General features: G+C 46.3%; 1 protein-coding gene across 1 annotated transcript in view; it reads left to right on the top strand.

Moving 5' to 3' along the window:
- Positions 1-19,969, top strand: part of Ptprj (protein tyrosine phosphatase receptor type J) — a 161,670-nt gene that overhangs the window by 136,463 nt on the left and 5,238 nt on the right. Inside the window, exons 11-22 of the mRNA XM_076569857.1 lie at positions 1,236-1,367; positions 3,162-3,372; positions 3,484-3,608; positions 4,570-4,657; positions 6,636-6,677; positions 7,598-7,685; positions 8,881-8,971; positions 12,479-12,552; positions 12,644-12,778; positions 14,621-14,740; positions 17,612-17,772; positions 18,464-18,599. Coding sequence (XP_076425972.1) covers positions 1,236-1,367; positions 3,162-3,372; positions 3,484-3,608; positions 4,570-4,657; positions 6,636-6,677; positions 7,598-7,685; positions 8,881-8,971; positions 12,479-12,552; positions 12,644-12,778; positions 14,621-14,740; positions 17,612-17,772; positions 18,464-18,599 — 1,403 coding nt within the window. The remainder of the gene's footprint in view (positions 1-1,235; positions 1,368-3,161; positions 3,373-3,483; positions 3,609-4,569; positions 4,658-6,635; positions 6,678-7,597; positions 7,686-8,880; positions 8,972-12,478; positions 12,553-12,643; positions 12,779-14,620; positions 14,741-17,611; positions 17,773-18,463; positions 18,600-19,969) is intronic.

The following is a 19,969-nucleotide window of genomic DNA, read 5'->3' as shown; positions in this document are numbered from 1 at the left end:
TTTAGAAAAGCTAATTATCCTTGCTAAGAGGCTCAGTTGTAAAAAGGAGAAACAGTACTTAGCCACTAAGCAGGACTGCTGTACTGCACATTAAATAGTGAAGACCACACGCATGGCTGCTCAGGTGTTTGCTATACAGTCTCAGGGAAAGCCCCATGCGTGGGACTCCCTAAAGTTGTGTGGCACACAACGGGGTACCCTGCTCCATAGCACAGCACTTTGGCTTTGTAGAACATAGAACAGCGAACATTTCATCTCCCCCTCTGTAGCTCCTCTTTTCATGGTGTCCTTTGTGTATAAACTGCTCAAGAACAGAGACCAGGGCTGAGCCTGTGCTTCTTGGGCTGAGGATAGTACTTGGCGTAGAGCATAGGAGCGCATCAGAACTGGGTATCTCTGGGTTGGGGCTGTAGCTCAGTTGGTAGAGCACTTGCTTAGCATGCATGAAGCTTGAGTTCAGTCTCCGACACTACACAAAGTGCGTGTGATTGCCTTCCCAACACATGCAAGGTGGAGGCAGGAAGCTCAAAAGTTTGAGGTCATCCTCGCAATTATAGGGAGTTCAAAGAAGCCTGAGATACATGAAAATAAACAGAAAAAGGGAAAAAATAAGCTGAGCAGATATGACCACACATCATTTTATGCAGCAATTCTCATTTTTCAGTTGGTGATTTCCTTTTGTAGATGAATATTTATACATGTATGAACTTAACACAAATTCAAGTTACGTCGTCCCTGGGTTGGGAGGTGTTGGAGGGGAGGAGAGTTGGGGTGTAAAGTCTCCGCTGTGTTTGTTGTTTGTTTCCGGTGGGCTGTGGGGGCGGGGTCAGTTTAGAATTCAGAAGGAGGAGTGAGAAGGAGCCGGATTCTGGAGTTGTGGTGGGTAAGCTAGATAGTGTAGTTGGGGTGGAAGTGTGAGATCCTTTCTGACTGTCATCATCTGGAGAGCTGATGGTAAATGTGGGGACATCTGTGGAGTCATTGTCATCCGGCTTGTTCAGGATCCAGGTCTCTGCACAGCACTTACTCCCTTCCTGCCTCTTACTTTGAGATATGTTCTGGGTGAGTTCTGCATACAGCTTCCCATACAGGGGCAGGTCTGCTTGGGCATGGGTAGATCTTCCTGGGCCGGGGCAGGTCTTATAGAGAGCATCCGAGCACATTCTCTGCCTGGTGGTTTCTCACCTTCTTTGGTTTTAAATGTTGGGTGACTCTTCTGTTTTGTGTTGTTTTAGACCCACCTCCTCCGGATGGATCCCCCAATATTACATCTGTCAGTCACAATTCAGTGAAGGTTAAGTTCAGTGGTTTTGAAGCCAGCCATGGACCTATCAAAGCCTATGCTGTCGTTCTCACCGCCAGGGAAGGTAAGGAGGGGTGGCATGGGTTAACTCGTGTGACTGGAACTATCCTGGTTACTTTTTTGTTGTGGTAAGACACCATGATCAAAGCAACTTATAAAAGGAAGTGTTTAACAGGTTTACAGTTTCCAAGGGTTAGAGTCCATGATGGCAGAGTAAAGGCACAGTGGCAGGAGCATCGGAGAGCTCACATCTTGATCCAAAACTGGGAAGTGTGTGTGTGTGTGTGTGTGTGTGTGTGTGTGTGTGTGTGTGTGTGTGTATGTGTATGAGAGAGAGAGAGAGAGAGAGAGAGAGAGAGAGAGAGAGAGAGATAGAGATAGAGAGAGAGATAGATAGATATGATGGCACACACTGGGTCTCACACTTGAAACCTCAAAGCCTACCCCTAACGATACACCTCCTCTGACAAAGCTGTATCTCCTGATCCTTCCCAAACAGTTCCACCAGCTGGGGACCAGGTATTGAGATCTATGAGCCTCTGGGGGCCGTTCTCATTTGAACCACCACTGTGTGTGATGCCGTGAGGCACACCAGCGACTTAAGTACACGCCTCTCTACATGGCACTGTGCTTTGGCACTCACAGGGAAGCAGGTGTTTGCTTGATGCTCTAAACAATCAGGTAGCATGTAACTTAAGCTTTCCTGGCCACACAGTCTGCCCAGCTCTCCAGCACCTTGTGTGGTGGTGTGAAAACATGGATGGAAAATACGCGAGGGATGGGGAGGGGGTGCCCATCCACACAGCTGTTTACACACAGGTGGTGGCCCATAGGCTATACCTAGCTAACTTGGGATGACTTGTTCTTGAAAGCAAGCACAAAAAGATGGCACTTACTAGTGGGACTCTGAAGGGCATCCACTGGGTGAGAGTTGAGGGGAATTGGAATGGCTTTTCTGTGCCAGTTGGAAGGGAATGATTTGAGAGGTCTCTGATGGCTGCGTGGGAGTGTTTTACCCAAATCAGGGCTGGGAAGAGAGAGCTCACTTGGTAAAGTACTTTCCTTGCACAGGCCCTGAGTTCTGTCCTTAGAACCTACATTAAAGAAAGGGTGTTGTGACATGCCCTTGTGATCCTGGTGCTGGGGAGGCAGAGACTGGAGGATCTCTGAGCTCCCAGGCCAGCCAAGCTAATTGGCTTGGTGAAGTTCCAGGCTAGAGAGAAACCCTGACTCCAAAAAGGTAGGAGGTACCCGAGGAATGATTCCTGAAGATGTCCTCTGGCTTCCACACACATATGGACACACATGCATAAAACTAGCTCACACATAGTACCTGCACTCTGATGAACCAACATAAACAAAATGTGCAGATCTCTTTCTTTCTCTCTGACTTTTAAAATTTTGAGTCTAAGCCCTTTGTCACTGAATTTGTTTTCAACCAATTCCAAACTCAGAGCCATGCTAAGTGAAAAAGATTCTGTTGCATGGTGACCAGGCCAGTCAGCACCAGCCTGACACAGGAAAGACAGAGTTCTTGGACCAGGAGATGAGGGTAGGAATCCAGCTTCACAGCGCGTGCAGTGTGGCATTGGGCAGGTTTCTGCTAGCACTCTGCACCTTTGTTTTTCTTGCTTGAGAACAGGGATCATAAGCTTTCGGGGGAGACTCAGGATGAAGGGATGAGGTGGTATAAGCTGAGTTCTAAGGAGTCACCTGCTCTCGGAGCTGCTGGACCAGACAGTGGCTCCTGGCATCGCCGCCGCCGCCGCCGCTCAGCACCTGTGTGGTTACTGAGCTATTTTATGACACTGTGTTGTTCTGCTGTCACCCATGATTGGCCTCTGTGTTTCTTTCTTAGCTGGCGAGCCTTCTGCAGATGATTTGAAGTACACATATGAAGATTTTAAAAATGGGGCCTCAGATACTTATGTGACATACCTCATCAAAATAGAAGAGAAGGGACGCTCGCTGGGCTTGTCTGAAGTCTTGAAATATGAAATTGATGTGGGGAACCAATCCACCACCTTCGCCTATTACAACGGGAGGCTGGAGCCGCTGGGCTCCTACCGGTAATAAGGGTCTTTGCAGCTGGATGCTGAGCCTCATGAATTTAAGGTTCTGCGTACTAAGGTGATAGATACACCCCAGTTACCTTATTTTCTCCTTCGTTTCTCCCATAGGGTGTGTGTGGCTGGCTTCACCAATATTACCTATAACCGTCGGAAGGATGGGCTCATCAATGGGGACGAGAGCTATGTGTCTTTCAGTCCTTACTCGAAGGCCGTGGTCTTGCCTCAGGATCCAGGTAGAGGGAAACAAACATCAATGCAGTGGGTTTTCCACCTCATGTCTGCAGAAGCCTGCTGTCCATGCACCTCTTGCAGGCACCTTGGAGGGTAGAGGTGCCTGGTTTTCTCCTCTCAGAAACTGACATATCCAAGCCTAGCTCCCCACTCTGGTGTGTTCGAAAGAGCTGCTCCCCATTTCTCTCAAACTACTCACACTTCTCATCTGCAGATTACTTAGTCCTTTGCTTTCTAAGAGTCATTTTTGGGCCCGTGTGCCAGCAAACATGCGACTTAGTTTAAAGAGTCCTTGAATGTTGACATTAGAAGATGCCACAAAGTTGTCTTATCCAATCTGTGTGTAGAAATAAGACTTCTGAGGTCCAGTGTCACACAGTGGCTTAAATGCAAAGCCTGGAATTCTAGCCTCAGACTCCTTGTGAAGTGCTCCTCCTACCTAGTATCACAGAGTTAGATAAATGGGAATTTCAGGGACCCAAGGTGAGGATTCCTTTCCTCCTCTAGGATGGAGACACAGTGGCTGACTGGTCTGTTCATTTGTTATTCATAACTCTTGAATAGAACAGATAACCTAGAAGCAAAATTCAGGGAGTCCCTACTCCTCCCCTTAAATAGCCCATAAAAAGAGAGGGGTTTCCCTGCTATGTGTGTGGTGTGTAAGAGCTTCTGCTCATAGGTGGTGGGAAAAACCACTGATCTTGTTCTCCCAGTTCACTAAATTCTCAACTGAACTGAGACCTAGCCAAGGTCTGTGATGTTCTCAGGACCATCCTGCTGACGGTGGGCTCAGGGTGAAGACACCAGCCCTTGAAAGCTGTTGTCCAAAGATCCTTCCTTCTCCCCTGTGTGCCCCACATGCCCTTTCTCCCTGAATCCTGCGTGGGTCCCGGCTGGTTGTTGACGTAGCACATCGTCCTTCCTGAACACAACCGAAATGCTTCTTGTTGGGACCTTCCTCAGGTGTCATCTGTGGAGCCGTGTTTGGATGTATCTTTGGTGCCTTGGCCATTGTGGCTGTGGGAGGCTTCGTCTTCTGGAGAAAGAAAAGGTAACACTGCTTACGTCATCATCGTGTGTTACTGTTTGAGGAAACCTTTTATTGTAAGGAGTTGCATCCATTTGTAAAATCAGAAGGAAGAGTTGAAAGAGCACCCATGTTCTTCACTCTCGTCATCTGGCCAGACTTATTTCCTCTCTGACTCCAGCTGGGTGACTTGATTCCGCACCTCACCCCAGCCACCACAGGAGACCTACAGCCCTGTGCAGGATGCTGCTTTGAAGCCAGGATGCTATGAATGTGTTAAGAGTTTCCTATGATTGTAGAGTTGGCCAAGTTCGAACTTAGGTTCTACTCTTGCCAGCTGTTGGAGGTGGCTTAGCCTTACCGTCCTCCTCTGTGGTATGGGAACGAGTGCTCGGCTTAAGGAGCTGAGGAGTGCGTGCTGACCAGTGTCTCACCCCATGTCTTGTTACTCATTTGCTTTCTCCCACCACCCTGTGATGGAGTTAGTGAAAAGCTAGTGGGTGCTTTCTACTTCATGGCCTTCTCAAGGCTCTGCAGGTCTTAAAAGCCCCTCTAGGGATGCAGCATCAGTGTGGGAAGCACCAGAGAGGAACTTAAACTTGGTCTTTGTCCTTTCCCTTGCCTGACAGTGGGAAGCCTGTGTATTAGCTGGAATTCACTCACTGCCAGATGCTCCTAGCTGGATATTCCCACCTGATATTTGGTTTTCTCGACATCCTCCTCACCTCCACCCCACCCCCTCCCTTTTTTTTAAAGACAGAGTCCTTTGCTTTCTAAGAGTCATTTTTGGGCCCGTGGGCCAGCAAACATGCGAGTTAGTTTAAAGAATCCTTAGGCTATTTCAAATGTAGCTTAGGCTATTTCAAATGTAGCTGAGGATGACCTTGAATTCCTCATCCTTCGGCCTGAGATTATAGGCATGTGCCACTCAAGCCTGTTTTAACAAGAAAACAGTAGTTGAAAGATAATTTCCCCTAAATAAGTCAGATACTGCTGCTTCTCTGCATATGAACTAAATCTTTTATACTTAACTAAAAAAGAATCAGAACCTAGTGCAAAACCCGGAATGTTCAGGAGTCAAGTTAATAGGGCACAGGGAGCCAGGGCCTAGCAGGAAGCTGGTGGGAAGAGTTAGTCAGAGCCACACAGTGGGACCTGTCATAAAACAACAAGTAAGCTACCACCAAACCCCAAATTCAAACCCTTGGTGGCAAAAAAAATACCCACAAGAAAAGCCAAGAAATTCGGTAACCCGTAATTACAGCAAGTCTGCCCTTACCATTTCCATGTGATTATGACGCTCACCCTGGTCGAGTCCTGTTAGACACATTCATGTCTGCCCTGTTTGTTCACGTAAGACCTGGTGGGGGCTTCATTCCAGCATCATTTTACATAGCTACCGGTATCTACCGTCATTTCTTTAACCATTTCACTGGATGCTTGAGTTCCTTTTGACTACTTTGTACCTAGCCTTTTGGGCACGCTCACGATTATTTCCCTAGGCTAAGTTGTAAGCAGGACAGTTACCGGGTCAGTGGTTTGCTTCCCCCCTATTTTGGTACATGCTGCCCATTTGCGGTTTGTCTCAGCACCGAGGGGAGCTGAGCCAACCATGCAGGTGCTTGCAGTGGCAGTATTGGATCTGACTCTTTCAGGGCTCCTCCCCCTTTGCATTAGTTTACACAGTGGCGTTTACAGTAAGAGACTGTAACACACTAACACACCACACACACACACACACACACACACACACACACACACACACACACGGAAATTCCTAAAAGTTGCAAATTTCCTGCTTGGCCTGTCAGGCTGAGTATTAGTGAGCAGGTTCATGTTGGTGGGGCTCTGGTGAGCGGGTTCACGTTGGTGGGGCACTGGTGAGCACTGTAGTGTTTTACCAGAGCCACTGCCTGGGAAGAAGGTGCCTGGGGCTATGTGAACAGTGGCAGAGCAGGGTGAAGGTCTTTGTCTAACGCTCCTTTTCCCCCTTTCAAAATAGGAAAGATGCCAAGAACAATGAAGTGTCGTTTTCTCAAATTAAGTAAGTCTGAGTTACAAACTTATTTTAAGATTCTCAGTCCCCAGTCTGTTCAGTGACTAGCCAAAGCAATTTTTGATAGAAATAGCTGACATTTCCCCTGATTGACAGATTGGCCACAAGCATCTGGAAGTTCTTGCTGGTTTCTGCAAGGAGTCTTAGTTTTACTGTCCTCCTGAAGTTCTCTTTATTTTTGTTTCCCCACGAGCTCTTCGGTTTTACTAATAAGTAGTGTTCTCTGTGTGTGTTTCGTGTACCTGTGTGTGCAGGTGTGATCCCCAGGAGTGCTCAGAGGCCAGAAGGGGGTGACTCTGCTCCCTGTGTTCCCTTGAGACAGGGTTTCTACCTAAATTCAGAGCTATGCTGGCAGCCAGCAAGCCCCCGTCGTCCTGTCTCTACCCCGATCCAGCACTGGGGTTGCAGGTGCCTGTGGCCACACCTGTATATGTGGGTGCTGAGGATTGGGATTTGAGTCCTCAGGCTCGAGTGGAAAGCTGTCTGACCCACTGAGCTTTCTCCACAGGTCCCCCCGCCCCCGGGTAATTGTCACATTTTACAAAAGTGATTGGATTATTCAGGAACCGAGGGAAAAACAGTTATTTCAAGTCACAAATATGGGCAGTTGTAGGATGAGGCTGCTTTTCTGATTTGCATTTTTTCAGTTGTTTTTTAAATAACTTTACATTAATCTGCAGTCCACACCCCTCACTGTGTCTGTTCTTTTGAGTTGATGCTTACGTCTAAAATGAGCACATCTTTCTGATTGATTAATGTCTTTCCTTTTTCCTTTCTATGATGAAGACCAAAAAAGTGAGTAACTTCATTTTTATATCTTTCATTTTTTTTCTGAGTTAATTGAATGAAAAATAAGCAAAAATAAAAAAAAACAAAACAAAACCCAACACGTTGTTTTGTTTTCCTAGGTCCAAGTTAATCCGAGTGGAGAATTTTGAGGCCTACTTTAAGAAACAGCAAGCTGACTCCAACTGTGGGTTTGCAGAGGAATACGAGGCACGTGGTCGTAAACTGTTTTGTATCATGGTAAACCTTTGGGTGAGAGACAGCCTAAAGGGGAGAGAAGATTGTACCTGTTCCTCTGAGGCACTCTGCTGTTGGCTAGGAAGCTCACAGAGACCTTTACTTCTGATGGAATGAATATATGTTTCGTCTTGTGGATACCTGAAGATTGTCCAGAGAGAGACAGAAATGGGGGGTTGACCCTAGGGGACCATTAACTAGGGTCATTGTATGAGCAACAAAGAAGCCAGATGGGCCATTTGGAGGTCTGGGGCTTGACAGCTGTGGGGTCGAAGCTGGCCCTGGGTTAGGCGTTTCTTTGCTAGTCTCTTGCCTTCCAGGCTCTGCTACTTTTCTGTCCCCCAAACTAGCCGAGGAACTGTCCGCACTCAGAAGGTGCATGCCTGCTTGTTCCCCACACGGTGCCCTATTGCAGAGTCTACTTTTGCACCCCTTGAACCCTGCCCACAGCTCCATCACAGTCCGTCCTCAATGCTGACACCACCTCCTCCCGATTCCTCAGATCCCACAGGAGGACCCAGTCTCTGTGTTGCATTTGTCCCTACACTGTCCCATCTCTGGTCCGTGTGCCTTCCTCTGCCTTGCAGGCCAGTGACTTCTGACTATCCAGCCTCTAGAAGGCAAGACCCCTCCTTTTCCATTTGTTTTTTCCTCTAGTTTAGTTTCTTAAGTGCTGCCCCATCAAAGGACCATAAACTGGGTGGCTAAAGGCAAATGTACTGTCTCACTGTTCAAGAGGCAAGAGGTTCAAAACCACAGTGTCAGCAGGGTCTGCTCCCCCTTAGCCTTTAGGGGAGATCCGTCTCTGCTTCTATCAGTTTCTGGGAGGCCCATTGTCCCTTGGTTTGAGGGAAGCATGGCTTCCATCTTTGCCATCCACTACCATTGCCACCAAGAGATGTTTCTTCCCATGTGTCTCTGTCTCTGTACTCATATTATAACATTACCTTTATTAGGTTAAGGACCCACCCTGTTCCAGTGTGACCTCATTTTGACTCGATGGTGTCTTCCATGGCCATATCCTAGAAAAGCCTACTCATAGATATTGGAGGTTCGAGGCTCAGCATCTCTTCCCAGTTAGCAGTAGTTAGTCTGTTCTGCCTCTGCATTCCTGCTTTGTTCTCCCCTGTGCCTGATTAAATATACAGCTCACTTATTTTGTTTTCAGGATCTGAAGCTGATTGGAATAAGTCTACCTAAATATACAGCCGAAGTAGCTGAGAACAGAGGGAAGAATCGCTATAACAATGTCCTGCCTTGTGAGTGATTCCTTCCCTGTCTTTCCTTTGTTTGGCACTGGCCATCACTTGTTGAACAGTAGAGAAGTGGGGAGTCAGTGATACCCACTTGTTGTCTCACTCTTTCGGCACCAGATACTTCTACAACCATGTACCTAGTATAAGCCAAGTACTCTATGAAGAGTTACTAGATTTAATTTAATCCTTACAGCCTCGGCTTGTAGAGTAGCAGGTAGAATATTCATTTCACAGATACAGAAAATGAGCCACCGTGTTAGGTGACCTATTCACGGTAGCAATTCTTATTCTAGTCTGTGTTGTTCTGGATGAAAGGGGCAGTGGGAGAAACAGGTCCAGGGTCCCACTCTCTCCTTGCCCAGATCTTTGAATGGATGGGCATGTTCCACAGCTAAATGACAGTCACACTGAAGTCCTTTCCTGCCTTGGAGAATTGCCAATGTCCATACTTGGTGCTGGTTGGTTTTGACTCAACCTAGAATCGCTTGGGAAGAAGAGTCTTAGTGAGGAATTGTCGAGGTCAGGTTGGCCCATGAGATGTCTCTGGGAGGTTATTGTGATTGTTAATTGGTAGAAGCAAGCCAAGGTCCATTGTTTGTTCTCTCTCTGCTCTTGCCTGTGGACATGCTACTTTAAGTTCCTGCCTTGACTTCTCAAGATGGATGTGATCTGGGATTGTAGGCCATGTAAACCCTTCCTTTCTTAGTTAAAGTGCTTATCACAGTAAAAGAAATGAAACCCGAGCAGCACTTGCCCAACAAGGCGAGAGCAAGCTCAAATAAGAGGAAGGTCAGTAATGTGAACTGGACTGTGGGAAGTCGGTTGGTGTGGGAATTAGGGCCCAGAGAGGAGTGTCAGTGGTTCTCAGCCCTGCTCTGATGTTCTGAAGGTGCTTGGTTTTGGGGGCGACTTTTGCACCATTTAATGACTTCATCTTTTATTTTTGAAGCTGTGCTTTTCAATAAACTTGTATTTTAAACTCCGTGTTTTTTAAGTCATGGGTTTTTTTTTTTTCTGTTTCTTTCCCCTTTTACTTGTCAGTGGGTCTTGGCCCTGATCAGAGAGAAGTGCCTTTGGAACTATGCTGGGGGAGCTGCTCTGCCTCTGCCCCTCGGAGACCCAGACCTCTGGCCTGCTCTTAGAGAGCTGCTTCTTCTTCTTCTTTTTTTTTGTCCTTTAAATTTTTTTCATTTATTTTACATACCAACTACAGTTTCCCCTTCCCCCTCTTTTCCCATTCTCTCCCCCCACTTCCCATCTATACCCCCATCCACTCCTCCTCCATTTAGAAAGGGGCAGAACTCCCATGGGAGTCAACAAAGCATGCCATACCATGTTGAGGCAGGACCAAGTTCCTCCCACTGCATCAAGGCTGGGTGAGGCATCCCTGTATGGGGAATAGGTTCCAAAAAGCCAGCTCATGTTCCAGGGAAATGTACTGATCCCACTGCTAGGGGGCCCACAAACAGACCAAGCTACACAGCTGTCACCCACATGCAGAGGGCCTAGGTCGGTTCCTTGTAGGCTCCTTAACTGTTGGTCTAGAGTCCATGAGCTCCCATTTGCTCAGGTCAGCTGTCTCTGTGGGGTTCCCTGTCATGGGTTGACCCCCCTTGCTCATACGATCCCTCCTCCCTTCATCAGCTGGACTCCTGGAGCTTGGCCCAGTGCTTGGCTGTGGATCTCTGTATCTGCTTCCATCAGTTACTGATGAAGGCTCTCTGTTTTTTACCTCTGAGTAATACTCCATTGTGTAAATGTACCACATTTTCTCTATCTTTTCTTCTGTTGAGGGTCATCCAGGTTGTTGCCAGGTTCTGGCTTTTAGGAATAATGCTGCTATGAACATAGATGAGCAGGTGTCCTTTTGGTATGATTGAGCATTCTTTGAGTATATGCCCAAGAGTGGTATAGCTGGGTCTTGAGGTAGATTGATTCCCAATTTTCTGATAAACCACCATACTGATTTCCAAAGTGGTTGTACAAGTTTGCATTCCCACCAGCAGTGGAGGAGTGTTCCCCTTACTCTACATCCTCCTTGGAGAGCTTCTGATCTGATTTGATGTCTGGGTGTTATTTCTGTTGAGAAGGCTTTCACTGGAGACACATCACTCCTGGGTTTACTGTTGCTGTGCTGCTCTGTCTCAGGGAGAGTGAGGCAGTGGGTTCAGGTGGGGACAGGGACATGTCCTTGGTACCAGCACCCATGACTTATCCTGACATTTGGAATTTCTTAGTTATTTTCACTTCTGGCATTGGGCACATTTGTGTGTATGCTTTCAAAATGAGAGTGATATTTAGAAAATATGTGAAATTGATATTTTAGATTCTTCCATTCATAGTAGTTTTATGCATTCAGTTAATCTTAAATTTAGAGGTGTGTGTGTGTGTGTGTGTGTGTGTGTGTGTGTGTACGTAGAGGCCAGAGGTTGATGTTGGGTTGTCTTCCTCAGTTGCTCTCTGCCTTTTTTTTTTTAAATTGGAAATACTTTTTTTATACAATATATTCTGATCACACTTCTCCTTCTTCATCTCCTCCCAGATTCTCCCCACCCATCCATTTTTGAGACAAAGGTCGTTATTGATCCTGGGTCTTTCTGATTCAATTAGGTTAGCTGGCCATGGAGCCCCAAGGGGCCTGCTTCTTCCTCTCCAGTGCAGGGATTGTAGGTGTGCATTGTGGGTACTAGGGTTTTGAACTCAGGTCCTCATGTTCGTGTGGCAAGCGCTTTATTGACAGAGCCATCTCTACAACTCCAGATTTAGAAGTTTAACCATCTGTCTGTCTGTCTATCTTTCTGTCTGTCTACCCATCCATCCTTCTTTAATTTATCGATTGTCTATATGTACGGGTGTGAATGTGCCATGGCACATGGTGTGTGGCGGTCAGAGAACAACCTGTGGGAGTCAGATCTCTCCCTCCATCATGTGGGCCGTGGGGGTCAAAGGCAGGTCATCAGCCTTGGCAGCAGGCACCTCTAATGCCTGAGCCATCTCACTAGCCCTTAACAACTTTTTAAGGCAGCGGGAAAAGGTTAATTTGGGTGTTCTTTCTGCTGTAGCAGAATAGGCGCTGGGTTCAAATCCTGTCTGTTGTTTCCCCAAATAGAAGGACTTGGAAGTGTCATTTGATCTCTGAAACTCTCGATGTCTTTATCTTGAACGTTTGTGAGATGGTTTTGAGGTGTGAATATGGTTGCTTAGCACCTGTCCTGTTTGAAGCAGACACCCCGGGATTCGGGAGGTAAAGACTTGTTTTGTCTGAGAAGGTGCTGAGAACACAAGCTGGCTACCAGGCTGCCTAGGTTCAAATCCTAGTTCTCCTCAGACTGTCACTGAGCTTCTCTGTACCACAGTCACAGAACCCACAGGGTTCAGATGAGGCTGTGAGGATGAAGTGTGAAGCAGGGTGTCAGCCAAGGGCTGCCAGTTAGTTCTTCTAAAATCCTGTGTGCAGCTTTCCTGAAACCCGCCTTAGAATGAGGATCTTTCTTTCTTTTAATGCCGCAGATGATATTTCTCGAGTCAAACTCTCAGTCCAGACCCATTCGACGGACGACTACATCAATGCCAACTATATGCCTGTAAGTGATGGCTGTTCTCAGCCCGAGGTCTCCTCTCAATCGGAGTGTTTCTTTCTGTGTCTTTGATGATGACTGAGCTTTCTATTTCTAGGGCTACCATTCCAAGAGAGATTTCATTGCCACACAAGGACCTTTACCCAACACTTTGAAAGATTTTTGGCGTATGGTTTGGGAGAAAAATGTATATGCCATTGTTATGTTGACCAAATGTGTGGAACAGGGAAGGGTAAGTATCTTTTGAGAAAAATATAAATTAATTTTTATTGTGGTAGGGGGTATCTTAAAATCCGTTGTCTTTTAAAAAGCACTCTTCCTAAATGTTAACCTCTTCATCCTTAGAAAATGTTCTGTATTTTTAGCTTTTAGAGAGGAGGTTTAAAAAAAACTTGAAAAAAAAAAAAAAAAGCTAAGCCGGGCGGTGGTGGCGCACGCCTTTAATCCCAGCACTCGGGAGGCAGAGCCAGGAGGCGGATCTCTGTGAGTTCGAGGCCAGCCTGGGCTACCAAGTGAGTCCCAGGAAAGGCGCAAAGCTACACAGAGAAACCCTGTCTCGAAAAACCAAAAAAAAAAAAAAAAAAAAAAAAAAAAAAGCTATTATGTTCCTTTGTGAGCTCATCTTATTGTCTATGATTGAATCTCTGCTGGAGTCAGTGAGTGGATAGGACTGGATTAGTGCAGCAGACTCTGTGGGCCTGGAGTGAGGTAGCCGAGACCACACGGCTCTGCCGGCGTCAGTGCTGCACCTGGAAAGCCTGCCTGTCCCGTCTCTAAGCAACCAGCTCCTCAATCTCTGATTTGCAAACTTGGTTTTTGACACTAAAAGCAGAATTTCAGACTTATCCCCAGAGGAGTCCCAGAAGCCCTCTCTCTTCTTGTGTGGCCTGGATCCCTCCTGCTATTTCTATCACAGATAAAGATCTCTTCTAGGAATAAAGGCTCATATTTCCATAAATAGAGATGAGTTGGAAAACACATGCTAAATTAAAAAATTGTGTGCCTGAGGAATGAGAATTGATATTACTTCATGGAGAATTATTAATTACTGTAATTTAGTGTTGGGATTGGACCTTGGCCAAGGCCTTGCTAAGCACATGCTCTGCTGCTGAGCAGTACCCCGGCTGTCAGTGTTTTGTGTGGTATGTTTGATTTTGAGACAGGGCTTCATTTAGCCCAGGCTGGACTTGAACTTGTAGCAGTCCTCCTGCTTCAGACTCCTAATGGCTGAGTTTACAGGCATGAGCTTCCATGCCGGGAATAAGGTCTTCTCTCTCTCTCTCTCTCTCTCTCTCTCTCTCTCTCTCTCTCTCTTTCCTCCTTTCCTCCCTCCCTCCCTCCCTGCCTTCCTTTCTCTCTTTCCTCCCTCCCTCCCTCCTTTCTTTTCTTCTTTTCTTTTCTTTCTTTCTTTCTTTCTTTCTTTCTTTCTTTCTTTCTTTCTTTCTTTCTTTCTTTCTCTTCTCTCTCTCTCTCTCTCTCTCTCTCTCTCTCTCTCTCTCTCTCTCTCTCTCTCTCTCTCTCTCTTTCTTTCTTTCTTGTCCGCCAGAGCCGTCTGCAGGGTCTTTCTGCCTCAGCCCTCCTTGTTGAGAGGTGGAGTTCTGACAGCTCAGTGGTATGGCTGCTGCTGATGGCCAGGTGTTCACCACAAGTGGTGCTGTCCTAGGTGGTTACTGGAACTTGTCAGACATCATTCCTTAAAATTATTATATTGTGTGTATGATGTGTTTGTGTGTGTTGGAGAGTGTACATGCCACAGCAAATATGTGGTCAAAGGTCAGCTTCCATGTGATGTTTCTGGAAATGGGATCTGAGCACAGGACACAGGTCTTCAGGCTTGCACAGCAAGTGTGTTACCTGCTGAACCACCTCACAAACCGGATTCATTTCTCATAAAGATTTGTTTATATGATTTGGAATTATTAGTATGCGTGCAAATCTCTGTTTGGGTCAGACAGAGCCAGCTGAGGGACTGAGCAGTCCCGATACCAGTCTCATGACTTGGTCTCCTTGTGAGTCTTTGCTGATGGTGGGGGTGTGACTCCTGTATTTTCATACAACCAATCCTGTGTTCCAGACCAAATGTGAGGAGTACTGGCCTTCCAAGCAGGCTCAGGACTATGGGGACATAACTGTGGCAATGACCTCAGAAGTGGTTCTTCCGGAGTGGACCATCAGAGATTTTGTGGTGAAAAATGTAAGTCAAGATTGAGCTGAGGAAATGATTGGATATGAATTTGGGAATGGTATTTATAGGTTGAAGATAACTAATATTTGATGCATAAGAAAATGGATAACTAAGCTCTGATTTATGGACATTTATGGACATCGTCATCCAGCCTTTAGAGATACTGTGTCTGTATAGAGCCAGCCCTTCTCACCTCTGCTGCGTAGTTCAGCTGTGAATTCAGCCAACCTGGGATTGAACATATTCAGAATAAAAATGTTGTTTGTATTTAACATGTACAATTAGGTCCATCATTCCCTAAGCCATACAGTTTAACAACTATTTAAAACACACTAGGTAATACAGTTGAGAAATGATCTAAGTATGATCACATGTTGCTGAATGACAGGGGTGTGTTCTGAGGAATTTGTCTGTGTGAACGTCATGGACTGTACTTGAACCTAGGTAGTATAGCCTACTATGCACTTGGGCTGTGTAGTGCATACTGTCATATGTGTGCATGGCTGTGCACAGGAGTGTGTGTGTAGGTTGCATGCACACATGGTTGTATCACTTTGGGAACCTGAACACTTGCAGATTTTTCCTGGGATCAGTCCACATGGATCCTGAGGAATGTAATTTCCACGAGGAGATGTGAAAAGGTAGTATCAGTGATACATGCTAGGAGACAAAGTTTTGAGATAGTTAGTATCTTACTAGGTAACCAAGACTGGCCTTAAACACATGAACCTCTGCCTCAGCCTCAGTACTGGAATTATAGGTTTGTGTTGCCTTGCTTAGCTTAGGGCTAACACACACACACACACACACACACACACACACACACACACACACACAAAAAAAAAACAACAACAAACCAAACCAAAACAAAACAAAAAAACCCACACAGAGTACATAAAAGAAAAGCCTAGAAGTAGATTAAATGGTGTTATATTTTAACAGGGGCTGATAGAGTGGGTCATAGTTTGCAAGGATGAACCTTAAACATTCCTGAAGACGTAAGTGAGGCCCAGTATATGAAAACCCTAACTCTTACTAGTTACACCGCCTCAAAGACTCTGGCCTTAGGACATATTTCAGGTCCTCCTTTGGAGATGTTGAGCACATGGTGGTGTGACCACCTCAGTAAGTAAAGCCACAGTCAGTGAGAAACTTTTGGAATACGTCATGCTTAGGTCTGCAGGCTTGGCCCGTTTAAGTTGACTGGTGTGTCTGTTACCCACAGTCGCTTCTGCTTGGGGTTCACCTGGGACTGTGCATAGAGTTGGCAAAATGATTAAAGCAAATGCTGGTGCGCTCATTGTGTTTCTATTAAGGAAACTACAGATTCTGGAGATTTCATGTTCCCCACTGAAGCCTTCTCTTATTTTAGGACCCAGTATAAGCTTCCACATGGCATATTCTAATTTTGTATGCATGCGAAATGCATGCATACATTTCCCTTTATAGAATGAGAACGTTACTGATAGAGCTTCACTTTCTTTTGACGACAGACTAGGAATACACATGCACGTGCGCACACACACACACAGAGACTCACAGTCTGCCACTTCAACATCTGGCAGGCAGTGAACAGTGAACACTATTATAACAAATGTAGTAAATGACATCAGTTTGTATTCCACCTTAGACCAAACATGCCCGGATTACCAAAGCTCTGCCTCTGGGGCCAGTCCTGTCCTTGGTTCGACTATACTCATCTGTCCGTACCTGACCTGACATATGCCCCCCACAGCTGGGCACTGGGCATCTCCATCACTGAAGCTCATGTTTGAGCCCTTGCCCTCCTATTCCCCACCCCCCTGCAGAACTACTCCCAAGAAGTTCTCCTTTCCACTGTTTTTCTTGTGTCTCCTTCCCTCTTCCCTGCTCCTCACAGCTGGATTCTTCGCTCGGTAAACCTTTAGGATAACATTTATGATGTTGGTTATCTGGGGTGAGGCTCCCCAGTGACCCCTTTCCTATTTCTCAAACTTTGGATCATGTAACTTTATTGATTTTATAATGAATAAACATTAAAAATGAGCTTCAGTGATGGAGATGCTCAGTGCCCAGCTGTGGGGGGCATATGTCAGGTCAGGTACGGACAAATGAGTATAGTTGAACCAAGGACAGGACTGGCCCCAGAGGCAGAGCTTTGGTAATCCGGGCATGTTTGGTCTAAGGTGGAATACAAACTGGTGTAATTGACTAGATTTGTTATAATAATGTTCACTGCCTGCCAGATGTTGAAGTGGCAGACTGTGAGTCTCTGTGTGTGTGTGTGTATGTATGTGTGTGTATGTGCTTGTGTGTTCCTTTCTTAGACCTCTATAGTTCTATTTGCTTGGTTTGCTGCTTGTATATTCCATAGATGATCTGGAGAGCCCAGGACTTACTAGGTGGTTCTTGCCCAGCAGGTGCTGACCTACCCACACTTAGGGAAATGATTTTGGGATTTAAGGGAAGTACCATTTCCAGGTGGGCTGTAGGATGGGGCTACTGAAGTTCCCAGGAGGAGCTGGTGTGTGGGTGAGGGGCCCTTACTGGCTGATAGCTGAGAACAGAAGTGATATAAACTCCAAATTGAGCTGGGTGTGTTGGCTCCATGTGGGATGAGTCCTGGCGGGGGAGGGGGGTCCCTCCCACTTCCTCTGAACCTCTGCTGCATGTCTTTAGTGGGGGGTATGAAGCGCTTCCTTCCTGGGGATGCTATGAGGATTTGGTGATGGGGTCAGATGTGCTGTGATTGGAATTTCTGGTTGGAACTGTTCCTGCCTGGCTGCCTGTTGTCCTGCTTGTGCGAAAATGTTCTCCAGCACTGCGTGGCTTCACTCACCGTTGCGATATTGTCGGGTATCCTTACTCTCGAGATCCCTGACCCATTTTGTTGGCTTCTAGATGCAGACAAGCGAGAGTCATCCTCTGAGGCAGTTCCATTTCACCTCGTGGCCTGACCATGGTGTTCCTGACACCACTGACCTGCTCATCAACTTTCGCTACCTAGTCCGAGACTACATGAAGCAGATTCCCCCGGAATCACCGATCCTGGTGCACTGCAGGTATACACAGTGGGCAGCTCACGCATGTGTGACAACTTAAAATGGAATGATGTTGATGAGCACCACCCCACCAAAACAATGCCCGAGAAGAAATGCAGTAGGCATTTGGAAACTCAAGGATAGTCTGCAAGAGGGGACCAGGGACTTAGTCCCTGAGCCACGAGACTGTAGGAGGGAATTGATGAGCTATATAGCCTGTGGGCCAGACAGGGTTAGCTGCTTGTTTTTATATATAAAAACAGCCTCATTGGTTTTATATATAATGGCCCACTGGCTTACATATCATTTGCATTGCCTTTATACTGCAGTGGCATGGTCTGCTAACCTGAAGACATTTGCCATCTGGTCATTTACAGAAAGGATGTGCACACTCTTGCAGTAGAACAGTAAGAATTCAGCATTAAAGACCACAGAATTAATTTAGAGCAGGGGCTTCATAAATAGGTGGAACTTTTTGTCCTAGGCTACAGGGCCATTTGAGTGGCATGGAGTAGGAGATGGTTTAGCAAGATGTTTTGTTTGTGACATTTAACTCAGGTTAGTTCCCTGACTTGCTTGAAGATGCAGTCGAGCAACAATGTTTTGTGTTAGCCTCAAACAGTGATAATGGAGATGTGGGTACTGGTGGGGGAACCGGGAGAGCCATGGTGAAGGCAGCTGATGGTGATGAGCTCATGTCTCTGTTTTCTAGTGCTGGGGTCGGAAGGACGGGCACTTTCATTGCTATCGATCGTCTGATCTATCAGATAGAGAATGAGAACACCGTGGATGTGTATGGTATTGTCTATGATCTCCGGATGCACAGGCCTCTGATGGTACAGACAGAGGTGAGGCCCGGTCTATGTTTGATAGTCTGCCTTTCTTTCCCATCTGCCTCTAAAACGTCATATGGGGTCACCTGCGGGGCTCCTAGATATTTCTGGCTCTTGGTTATACATTTCTTTGCAGATCCTAATCTAAGTTATAATGAAATCGCCGAACACAATAGTTCCAGTGGAACCACACGTGCAGATAGTGTCAGGAGTCTTTACTGCTTCTGACTTTACAATCTTCTTTAAAATGAAGAGATTGTTTTTATTCTGTGTGTATGGGTGACTTGCCTGTGTGTGTGTCTGTGTATCACAGGCCTGCAGAGGCCAGGGGAGAGCTTGGAAATGGAGTGACAGGTAGTTGTACGCCGCCATGTGAGTGGTGGGAATCGAACCCGTGTCTTCCGCAAGCCCTCTGCGGTGGTCTGAACTGCTGAGCCCTCTCTCCAGCCCTCAGATTAATCTTTTTAAGTTTTTCGGTTTGGTTTCCAGATTTTAAATTTATAAGACGTAGTTTTTGGCCTTTGTTTCTAAGATGATCTGACCGTCCTTGAGCTAACAGAACAGATTTGCCAAACTTTAAGGGTGGGAAATAGCACATTACCACTGAAGCACAGAGGCAGCAGCTTACCAGCCTGGAATGTTAAAGATGGTCAGGGCTATGGGAGGACGACTGAGCAGAGAGAAAATGCATGCTCAGTGCTGTAAAGCTCTAGGATTTGTTCCTCCTAGTGTCCCTGGTAAGCTTGTGGCTGAGGCACGTTCTCATCACAGTATGGTGGGAAGGGGCTTCCTTAGAGGTGGATATTCCCGGACCAGGATGAGAGCAGAATATTCATTTTGTTCCAGGCTGTTACCCTGTACCAATTTAGAAACTTATGAATATGGGCTGTGTTTGAGCCTAGCAGGGAGTGTTCTAGAGGTCTGGGTACATGGTGTGCTTTGGGGTGAGTTGCATGATTGTGAGAGAAAGAATGAAATTTTGCCTCTGTGTTAGATTTTCATTTTTCTGCTATAGTTTTAAAGAGCAAGAAGAACAGAAATCTTATTATCTGTCTGCAGCCTTTCCTCATCTCTCTTTTTCTATTTGTGCGTGTGCGTGCGCACGTGTGCGTGTGTAATTGTCCTAGATTACTCTTTCACCTTATTCAGCGATGCATTAGCTCACAATCAAACCCAGAGCTTGAGAATATGGCTGGTCTAGTTAGCAGGCTTGCTCTGGGGTCACACCCTTCTTCCGAGGCCACACCCACCCAGCATTTCCGTGGTTTTGTGGATCTGCCATTTAGTCCTGCTCCTACATGGCTAATGCTTTAACCGCAGGTTCACCTCTCCAGCCCCCGATCTCTTTTTTATATTTCAAAAATAATATGTTAGAGACTAGCATT

Source organism: Peromyscus maniculatus, chromosome 4 (assembly GCF_049852395.1).
Source record: "Peromyscus maniculatus bairdii isolate BWxNUB_F1_BW_parent chromosome 4, HU_Pman_BW_mat_3.1, whole genome shotgun sequence".
NCBI classification, from domain to species: Eukaryota; Metazoa; Chordata; class Mammalia; order Rodentia; family Cricetidae; genus Peromyscus; species Peromyscus maniculatus.
This window is presented reverse-complemented; position numbering and strand designations above follow the sequence as displayed.